The sequence below is a fragment of the Neltuma alba genome, unplaced genomic scaffold (assembly GCF_004799145.2).
Source record: "Neltuma alba isolate B1F8T4 unplaced genomic scaffold, ASM479914v2 tig00007441_pilon, whole genome shotgun sequence".
In the NCBI taxonomy this organism is placed as follows: Eukaryota; Viridiplantae; Streptophyta; class Magnoliopsida; order Fabales; family Fabaceae; genus Neltuma; species Neltuma alba.
The window spans coordinates 204929-215486 of NW_021634784.1; the positions used below are offsets into that span (position 1 = coordinate 204929).

The window sequence follows — 10558 nt, forward strand, 5'->3', positions numbered from 1 at the left end:
TTTTTTTTGTTGACCGGCGACAACGTCGGAACGTCCTTTATATTACTTGTTTATTTAGTAGTTAGTTTTTCCTCCACCCAATTGCTTTTGTGAAATTCGAAAAATCATATTATAAAATCATTATTTAGTTTATATCTCAAATTTCATCTCAATTAGTTTATTGTATGAAGAACTCGAATATTAATATTAGTGAAAATAAATGAAATGGCTGTTTTTATCTTATTCTTTGTCACTCTTTCTCATAAATAATTATGGAATGAGTGATAAATGATGTATCAGAACAGAGTCTAATTTTAGATAAAAACATAGGGATCTTGGGAGTTAGCAGACATTAAAGTACAAAGTCCTTTGTTATTTGTTAGTAATATAATTAATTAAACTTTTATTCATATTCATATTCTATGGAAAGATATAGGATAGTGTCGGATACAATATCTTGGAAAAATTGGCCTTCATTGGAAAAATTGGCCCTCATTAAAAATTTAGTCAACAAATAGTAACTAGATGATAGATTGGATAAAGAAAGTTGAATTGGATACAAGATAAATCTGAAAAATCACTTTCAAAACACTAATTCAAATACCCAAACTGCATAAAAAGAAAATAATTTGCACGAAATATTATTTAGGTATAAGAAACTAATTTACATATAAAGAAGATAACTTACCCATAAAGAAAGTTTAATGTTACATATCCTATAAGAGAAGATGACTGTAAATAAGGGAAAATGAATTACAAATAAGGAAAGTTGGGTTGCACAAAATTTTTAGAGACTACATACCGATTAATTTTTTAAGAAGAGATTTATTCCCAATTTTTCCAATTTTTTAGAGGATAACAGATAAGGAAAATAATTTTTTTCCTAAAAAAATTTCAACTTTAAGAGAAATAAACACTTGTGGCAAAGTAAATGAAAAATCGCAAAAAAAAAAAAAATCTTAAAAATTAAAAAAATCGTATATAAGGATCATTCATAAAATTGTTATTATTTGTTTATTAATTCTTATCAAAATCAATAGTAATATTATAACGGTTCTTATTTGCAATTTTTTTTTTATTTCTAACTCTTTTTTTTGGCTGTTTTCTCAAAGTAAATTTTTGTAGAATTTTTTTCACCGCTGAAAAAGAAAAAGGAAAACACCAGATTGCAGTGGTGAACGAGGGAAAAGCTCTGAAACAGCGACGAAACTCGGAATTTACAGAGAGAAAGCAAGATGGAAGAGAATGGTCAGACGTTACCGGTGGCACCGGTCAATGATAGTAAAACCTCTCTCTCTCAATTTCGCTGGGTCCTTCAAGTCTGTGGAGGGGCTTCTTGCGTTGAGTTCTCTACGTGGTCTGGTCCGTCAAGCTTAATTTCTTGACGAATTAGTCCCGGCAATTTCTGAGTTTCTTTGCGAGTTCAGCTCAGAAAGAAATGGCGGTAAGTTTTTTCTTTCTCTTCTCTTGTGTAAGTTCTCTTTTTCTTAGGTTCGTCACGCCTTGTCTCTCTGTGTTGATGAGAAATCGGAGTTTCAATCACCTGCATTATATTGCCTTTCCCCTCCCTAAAAGTAGAGAATTTCTTTTTCTTCATCTTCTGATGTCTTTATCAAGTTGAACGAAGTTAGACTCTGTTTGGAAGCCAGATCGAGCATATTCAGTTAGAATCTCGTGATGTTTAGTTTTATTGGTTTATCCTTGTAAGTGGCAGCTACTTTTATAATTATAAACCATATAGTGTTTAAGTTAAGAATAGCATGATGAATCGAGGCTCCTTTCTTTCTCCTTACCCTGAAATAAATTTTTGGTGAGGACTATGGAAAAGGAAAACTTAACAACACGGTATTTGTGGCAAAGGTGCATCTTTGTCCTTTAACTTACCTTAAGTGTGTCTTTCCCTGTTCAATCCTAACATGTTAAACTTTTAGATTTTTCAAATGCTGACTTACTAAGCATAATTTCTAAAAATAGCAATGATTCGCATAAAAAATTATATCAGTGATTTAGAGGACCGAAAAGGTACTTTATGAAATTAAGGGATGAAACTGAAATTTTGTATGAAGTTATAGAACCAAAACACGCTTTCATCTCTTTGGTGTTTCCTCATGTTGAATCAATAGAAGCTGATAGTTAAGCTGTACAAGTTTGTTCGTTCGAGATATTAGTTTTCCCTTGTTTGTTGTTGGAGATAGCTACTTTTACAAGGAGGACCCTATTTTCTGTTTATATTGCTACAGGGAGTTCAATCAAACAATACATTTCTTCCGAGCACACAGCTCTCTCTCTCTCTCTGATTACAGTGTGCCATATTTGCAGTAATTTGCTTTACTTGGTTGGAGAAGTGCTTGAATTTTGAAGTCTAATATCTAATATTTCATTTGCATTGGAAGAGATTATCGTGCTGGCTTTGTTGTGGTGCTTTGCATGATTTTCTTTTTGAGTTTATGAGGAAAACTTTAGTATGAAATGCCCTAGATTTGAGATTAAGCTTTATGTGATGCTAAATCAGCCACCGTCAACAGTTGTTAAAGATGCTATTTTTAGCACTTTTTTTTTACTCAAATGGCTACATTTTTTCGTTTGATTATGCACAAAAGTACATTTATAAGCTAATACTTACCATAGGATTTTGCCACAAGATGGCTGAAAGGGAAGGATCAAATAAATTCTTCCAACACTGAACTATGTATGTCATCAATCATCATCACCATCTCTTTGGAAGTAACCTTGGACACGCTGAATCTTTTTCTTTCCTTTTCTTTCTTTCTTTTTTTGTGGCTTGTAAGAGAAAGAAGGATATTTGATTCTGTTTTCTGTTTTGATTTAGGATTTTGTTTGAATCAATGTAATCTTTTAGATGATCAGGGCACTATAAATATGTGCTAAAACTCTTCATTGGTACGACCTCTGGCATTGAATAATATGAAGAACTTTCAATTATTTTCTCCTACCTCATATTCTTTCGACCACTTCTCCCACCCTTTCTCTCCTTCCCTTGTTTTTCGGCGTTCTACATCATCCTCCCCTTTGTGCCAAAATTTAATCTTCATTGCCAGGTAAGACAAACGAGCTTTTTGTTTTTTAAATGTTTTCTTTTCTTCACCATTTTCTTCACCATTGACCCTTATCCTGATTTGTGGAAGCAAACTAAAACTTGTATTTGGGGTTCTATTTATTGATATTTTACTGGGAGGTTGACGGGCTCTTTTTAATGTGTCAATGTGACAGCAACGCGCTCAAGTACCAAGATTTGGCAGTTGGGAAAATGAAGATAATGTTCCTTATACAGCTTATTTTGAGAAGGCACGAAAAGATCGAACTGGCTCAAGGATGAATCCAAATGTTCCTGAGCGGAATCCAGATTCAGTTCATGATAATTCATCTTCTTCTGATCTCCCACCTACTGAACCCATGGTTAATTCAGAGGATGAAAATGGAAAAGGATCAGCGAGATCAACACTTGAATTACAAAAGAGCACGGATGATGTTGCTCCTAAGCCTTCTACTGATTTTCCAGCTCGTCATGACAGTATGGGTGATAGAAGTGGCAATGATTCAACACATCGTCAGGGAGTCGGTTCTGCTGACACTCGTCAGAAATTTGCAAAACAAGGTACTGGGTCTGAGTATATTATTGAACGCTCACCCCTTCATCGCTTGGTGAAGACCCCAGGCAGAGATAGTCCCTCTTGGGAAGGAAAGAATTCCTACGACAGCAGCCATGGTACACCAGGAAGATCCCGACTCAGAACACCTCATCGAGGCGATGAATCTGTTAGTTCTTTATTTATCCTGCCCTGCTGTTTTATTGTAACATCTATTCTTAAGAAATGAAAAGTTTTAATACATATCACATCAAGAGTAAAACCACATTTTGGTCATTCGAGACAGCCCAGTACCAATTGGCTCCCTGATTTTATGAATAAACTCAGACCTTGGAATTAAATTCTAATCTTTAGCATTCCGGTCTTGCAGCCTGACAAAGCTGCTGCTGTTCCCAAATTTGGCGAGTGGGATGAAAATGACCCTGCATCAGCTGATGGTTATACTCAACTTTTCAACAAAGTGAAGGAGGAGAGAGCTGGTGGCGGACAAGCGCCCGGCACACCCACTCAGAGACCATATATTGTCCGGAACCAAGATATTAAAGACAAAGCAAAGGTATGCCAACAACGTATGATGCATGTTGTGGCCAGAATCAAGTTGCACAGATACGTACTTTACCAATATTCTTTGGTTACTTGAAAATCCAAAATATGAACCTCTTAGGCTTTTATAGGTACACCTACATATTGAATAAATTGTAAGAGCACCTACAAACTTATTCTTCCAATATTGATATGAAATCTTACTAACTCAAAAGTTATAATAACTATGCACAGACTTGTGCGGAAAACTTGGTTATTGCATATTACTTTGATTTAAGCATGGTGGAAACTTGGATTACTATTTTGGTTGATTATATACTCTAGAAGGTTTACAATTATCATAAGAATTTTATTTATTCCTTGTTTATATGGTAAGTTTGGATTTGCCCGTAACTTGTGCTTTGGAATAGTTGTGGTATCTGGTCAAAAAAAGAAATAGTTGTTTTCTATGGTAACCATGTCAGATACAATGATGAAACCGTACCTAGCAGTACTTTTGTTATATTGAGAATAGTTTTGAAAGTTTGTAGTTTTTCCCTATACTGATGCTTCTATCTTCAAAACCTCGTTTCTTCAGAGTTGGTGCTTTGGCTGGTGCAAATAAAGATTTCTAGAAAGAGATGAATTGGATTCTGAGCAGAAAGAGAGATAAAAAGTATTCTTGTGATTGATCATGAGGTCTGTGGAGCACTTGTAAATATTCAAGGACGAAGGATCTCATGCTGCGGCAAAACATCAATGAAATGCATTGATGGTAACTACTTTGTGAGACCAAACTGAAACCTGATGCGATTATCAAGACCAAAATATACTTAATATATATATATATATATATATATTATGATTTGTTGAACAAAGGCACTTACCAAGATTATGGTTTTTATTTCGTTTTCTTTTTAGCAATTTGTTGTGTCATTGCGTGCTTCGAGTTTCAACTTAATATTTATTTAGCTGGAATCTTAAACCATTTTGATTATATAATTCTTTCCTAATGAATGGGTGGGTTGTTAAATGGATCTCTTGTGTCCTGTAGCTTTATTTGAATGGTCAAATATCTTATTTTTGTGGGGTAAAAAGCTTTGTTTGAATGTATGTCAATTAAAATTCCACAATATTGTAACCAAAAATAAAAAAATAACAATTCCACAATACAAACATGGTAAACAATGAATTTTTCTTCTGTACTGGAAGAACATTTTCCGTTTTAAATCTAATCCAACTTAAATCCAAGCAATGTTATGATTTGGTTCATTAAATTGGTCGAAGTAATGGTTTATGATTCATTAGTCAGATCTTGGTTGGTAATAATTAAATTATTATATTTTAATTCTTTTTTGGAAGTATAATTTAATTTTGATAAAATTTCGGTGTTTTAGAATCTTGTTATTTTCTTCTTCTTCTTCTTTTGAAATGGTCATCAAATATTTTTGGGAGATAACTCGCAGCTAAATTGAAAATTTTCTTATTAATAGCTTTGTAGTCTAGTGGTTTAATCCTACCTTGTAACCTGAGGGTGATGTTATTTGGGTAACATTTCAGTATTTTTGAAGCTTCCGATAAACCAAAATGTTTTCTGCCAGCGATAAACCAAAATTAAACATAAATAAGTCTTCCAAATTTTATTTGATACTAACAAGATTGAAGAGATTTATTTAATATCTATAAGGTAAATTGTATAATCTATAATTAAATTTACACGTTAATGTTCATAAATCAAAATTTCATATTTATAAATCCAATTGTTTTATTTAAAATTAAAATTGTAAAGATTAAATCTGACTTGTTAGTATTAAATAAAATGTAAGCACTTATTTATTTTTAATTTTTTATGAGAAAACTATGGTCCTTAAAAAAACAAAAAAAGCTCTGGTAAAAAAAAACAAAACAAAACAAAACAAGCAAAACCGAATAAATTCCATAGCTTCGTAGAAACGCCGTCGTATCCCAAGAGCAGCCGAAGAGGACATCGGGGAAAAAGGAGGCAATCGGGACGCGACCTTTTCACTGGTGCGTATCGAGAGATCTGAGGAGGTAGGAAGACGGTGGTCGTCTGAGAGACGGAGAGCAACTTAACGGAGTGAGCTTTGTCTTCCCTCTATCGCTTATATTCTATTTCTCTGTTTTATTTTCATTTAATTTCAGAAATATCTTCTCGTTTTTATTCTCTTCCGTCGGTTTATTTATCCCAGTATCCCCCAATCACCACTGTGGTATCTGTTGTTTAATCTTTGTCTAGATACTGATTTCTGATAATGACTCCCCTTCTGGGTCTAAAATTTTTTCATTTCTGATGATGTATTTATTTGTTTATGTTTTATTTCTGATGCAAATTAAATTTGAGGACTTGATTGTACATGTACATTGTTTCAGAACAAAACTCTGATCAGGATAATTTAATATGCCTAGCGACATTTAGATATACGACGGATTTCTTAAATGTCTTGATCGTTTATTAACAGTTGGCTTTGCTTCCTCGTTGTTTTCTGGCAAGGCAATTTAATTTCTCATACTCTATATTTGAGCCCCCAGGTTAGCAATGGCATGGAGAGGAAATCTTTCGAAGTACCTGAAGGAGGTTCGGTTTCTCATGTGCCAGACATCGCCTGCAAGCTCAACCACAAGGTCATAATTGTAGTACACTCTCTCTTGATAAATATTCATGACTTCTCTAACCATATACATCCAATTTGCTCACTGATTAAACTTAAATACATCTACTATGTATCTAAGCCTGATATGAGCCCTCATTGTTATCCCAGGGCATTTGTGGAAAAGAATTATAAGGAGCTAAAGACATTGAACCCCAAATTGCCAATATTGATCCGTGAATGCAGTGGGGTCGAACCTCAATTGTGGGCAAGATATGGTATCACCTGCCGTAAATCCTATTTTATGTTTTTTTGGTGATTTGAGTTTCTTATGCTGTAGTCGTGTATTCCCTTTGGATGACACTATTTCACTGCCTTTTGTGCCCTTAATTTATGTCGGTATTTTCAAAACTTGAAAAGGAAAACTACTGTGTTGAGGCTGAATTCTGTTATAGCTTCATTTGTTAATGCAGAGTTTGAGCTCTGTTTTTTAAGTCTGCGCGTTGCATGGATCTATTGTATGCTTGCTTTGAAATTTGTAGAATGGCATATCATGTTTGACTGTAACCATGTTTTTAACATAATATTTTTAAACTCTGTTTGATTTCTTCTCATCAGTTGAGTTGTAAGACTGAATCTTAGGATTTGCATTTTTACAGAGAGACATCTGATTCCAAACTTCTAGAGTTTTAATCTTGGCCTTTTTCTTTGCGAGAAAAAATAAAAGTAGAATGATTGTTTGTAAAAGATACTTATGCTGCTGTGTGTGTGTGTGTTTTTTTTTTTTCGTGCCGGCGGGGGGTTGGGGGGAGTGAATGAAAGAAATGGGGACATTTTGGAAGAAAAGTGATAGAAGCAAGTTCTTCTAAAATTTCATTTATCTTTCAAAATCACCATATGCAAAATCACATCAGCCTTTTCTTCGATTGACTTAACATTAGGATCAGTTATCTGTAATCTATCTTTCACAGGGGCATTTGTTGCTGTTGTTGCATCCTTTCAAGTAGAAGTCCACAAAGTAATTTTGCCTGTGTTACTTGTATGTCACAGACTTGGGTGTTGAGAAAGGCATCAGATTGGAAGGTTTGACAGAGGACCAGATTTCTAAGGCACTTCAAGATCTGGTAAAAGCTGGAGAGTCTTTGAAAGCTTGATGTTACCATATTGCTGCTCATGAACGGTCTGAAAGGGAATAAGTAATCTCTGTTGCAGTACGTTTATTGCAGACTACTAAGTTTTTCCCTGTCTGATAGTTTTCCGGTGTTCAGATTTAATCTCCTTTCCTTGCTTCTTCAAGACAAAACCATGATTCAACTGAGTCTTGAACATGCTTTTTGACTGTTGAGTACTTTATTCAGAACAGAGCTGAAATCATGTTATGATTCGGTTGTTGTATTACCTTTCCAAGCATCATCCTATTCGCGTCACAATTAACTTGTTGTGATTAGGCTTGATAAAGCATAATTTCTACTGCCGAAGATTATGCTTCTGGTCATTTTATCTCTCACCTCCTCCAGTGCTAATATTGGGAGGGGAATTTTTTAGATGCCCGGATTATAAGATTATGACATGCTTGTGAAGTTCAGCAGTCAACTTCGTATTCTATTCATTTTGGTTTCAATGTGGCAACGTATTTTAATCAAAAGAGCTCAAGGAAGCAACAAAACTGGGTGTGTCATATAGAACAGTAATTTAATCGTTATTATAGTTAATCACCATTATTGTTGTTCTACTTAAGCTCACGAGATGCATGTATTCAATGTTGAGACCGTGCTTCATCCTCCTTCAAACTGGCTTGATCTCTGACATCTTGGGGAAAAGAGGGTTACTGAAAACCGTCTTTATATTGGATGGTTTGGTATTTTGATGATCCCTACATTATTGACCGCAATTTCTAAATTTATTGTCGCTTTTATTGCTGCCCCTCCAGTAGATATTGATGGTATTTATAAGCCTGTTTCTAGATCTCTATTTTATGGAAATAATATTATTTCTGGTGCCAGTTAAAAGGGCTTACCTGTCTTCAACAAACCTGTAGTGCCAAGTCAATTTATTCTCTGACGACTGACAGTAACATTTTAACAGAATTACATCATTGGGATGAAATTAATAATGATCAAACTATTGGCATCAAATCGATAATTGAGAGATAGTAAGATGAAAATCAAAAGTTTCGTTTTCCCTTTTTTTGGGGTATTTTATTTTCATAGCTTTTAGCACTTTTATAATTCTTGATAATAGTCTTGGGGGTAATTTCTTTAAACAACTTTTATTCTTAATTTTCTTTATACTCCGTCTTTTAATTATGAGAAATTGTTAGTTGACTTTTAATTACATTGTTAATTCTTATTTTGACCAAGATGCCCTCATCAACATAAATATTATTAAGAATAATTTCAACACTCATGTTTCCTCAAAAAATAATAATTCTTAACATATCCAAACTTTTGATTAAATTTGATCATATTATAGAATAAAATAATTTTATAATTTATGATCATAATTTTTTATCATTTCAATAATTTTAAATTCTTAATCTCATTTATCTTAAATTATTTATTTAGTTTTATTTTAAATGCATAAGTGAGCTAAAATAATCTTTTAAGCATATTATTTTAAATTATTTCACATTAATCACAAAATGGTAAAATTTTGATTTTTTTTCCTCTGTTTTTTAAATATGCAAAAAATATGAAAAAATAACTTAAAAATTTACATGATGAGGTAACTTAATAAATAAAATTTACTTCAACATAATTTTTTTAATTAAAAACATGATTTTAATTTTTTTAAGAATATTTTTTTCACAATATTGATGGTTTCATTCGAATGGACAACGGTGAAATAAGGGAGAGACTAATATAATTTTTTTTGGCCAATGAAAGATTAATATAATTAAAGTACCATAAAATATTACTCTGATGTTATAGAAAACTTAAATTGACCGTGATGGGATGCTGTTGATTAATGGTTACTACTACTAGTATTACTGAAGTCCTTTTAAGTTTTATATTTAAGTTTTTATAGAACGCGCGTAAACTTCGGATAAAAAAAAAAAACGTGCGTAAACTGTAAAGTAAACCCCTGCCACGTGGGAACACCCGCTTCGTCATTCGTGACGTGCTGGAACTTATTTCAGACGCACTCCGCTCAGAACCGGCTTCTTCGCCCTCTCCGTTTTCTCCTTCGCGGAATCTTCCTTATTCGAATCGATAGAAAAGGGAAGAATCTGCCGATTCTCTGTCTGCGAAGCTCTTTGCGCCTCCGATTTGCTTCTTCGGTTGAAAGGGTTCGTTTGCTCACTTCCGTTTCCTGACGCGTTTTCCTTTCCGTGCATTAGTCGGCTGATTAGGTCGGTTGCTTCGCTTTCGATTTCTCAATGATTGGTTTGATTTCTCCGTTTCGGATTCAATTCGTTGATTTGATCAACTCTTTGCATTACTTGTTGTTCGTCTCAATTTTTGTATATTGGTGCCTGAAAATTTCGCTCTTCACATGCTTCCCCCTCTTTTTGCGCATACTATTTATTTTTTGTTTTGATTTAGGTACGATATCCATAAATGATATTTCTAGCGTGAAAAGGCCCGGTTTTGCTTGGAATATTTACTTAGCTTTTTCGAAGTTGTTGAATATGTAAAGCTTGCTGGTCAAACTTGGTCTTGTTTGTCGGCTACTATTTCTGAATGATTTATCATGAGTATGCGTGACTTGTGGTTTATTTCTCTGAATAATCCTTTGACGCTCACTAATTTACGCTCACTAATTGTGATCCTCTGGTGATTACTGTATTTCTTGTGTACGTTTGTTCGAGTAGTTTTCTTTTTCTGACTGGACTCCCTT

The 10558-nt window shown here is 33.8% G+C and overlaps 2 protein-coding genes across 3 annotated transcripts; both read left to right on the top strand.

The window, feature by feature from the left end:
- The first annotated feature begins 1272 nt into the window (after positions 1–1272).
- Positions 1273–5146, top strand: LOC114752567 (RPM1-interacting protein 4-like). The gene is made up of 4 exons (XM_028941306.1): positions 1273–1423; positions 3211–3756; positions 3958–4143; positions 4708–5146. Exons 1-4 carry the CDS (start codon positions 1418–1420, stop codon positions 4732–4734), a joined length of 765 nt encoding a protein of 254 aa, XP_028797139.1. The 5' UTR covers positions 1273–1417; the 3' UTR covers positions 4735–5146.
- A 961-nt stretch (positions 5147–6107) lies between these two features.
- LOC114752564 (NADH dehydrogenase [ubiquinone] 1 alpha subcomplex subunit 2-like) lies at positions 6108–8363 on the top strand. Of its 2 annotated transcripts, XM_028941302.1 has the most exons (5): positions 6108–6207; positions 6660–6752; positions 6890–6996; positions 7769–7842; positions 7987–8363. In XM_028941302.1, the coding sequence occupies exons 2-5, from the start codon at positions 6667–6669 to the stop codon at positions 7990–7992; spliced, it is 273 nt and encodes a 90-aa protein (XP_028797135.1). In that variant the 5' UTR covers positions 6108–6207; positions 6660–6666; the 3' UTR covers positions 7993–8363. The 2 variants fall into 2 exon arrangements, with proteins under 2 accessions (XP_028797135.1, XP_028797133.1); XM_028941300.1 differs by having other exon boundaries at positions 6112–6207; positions 7769–8363.
- Positions 8364–10558: the final 2195 nt, after the last annotated feature.

Excerpts from the sequence above, each read along its gene's own strand:
- LOC114752567 (XM_028941306.1), top strand. Across the intron at positions 3,757-3,957 it reads CTCATCGAGGCGATGAATCT|CCTGACAAAGCTGCTGCTGT; the intron begins GTTAGTTCTTTA and ends CCGGTCTTGCAG. Across the intron at positions 4,144-4,707 it reads ATATTAAAGACAAAGCAAAG|AGTTGGTGCTTTGGCTGGTG; the intron begins GTATGCCAACAA and ends TCGTTTCTTCAG.
- LOC114752564 (XM_028941300.1), top strand. The coding sequence starts at position 6,667 with ATGGCATGGAGAGGAAATCTTTCGAAGTACCTGAAGGAGGTTCGGTTT. Across the intron at positions 6,753-6,889 it reads CCTGCAAGCTCAACCACAAG|GGCATTTGTGGAAAAGAATT; the intron begins GTCATAATTGTA and ends TTGTTATCCCAG. Across the intron at positions 6,997-7,768 it reads TCAATTGTGGGCAAGATATG|ACTTGGGTGTTGAGAAAGGC; the intron begins GTATCACCTGCC and ends TGTATGTCACAG.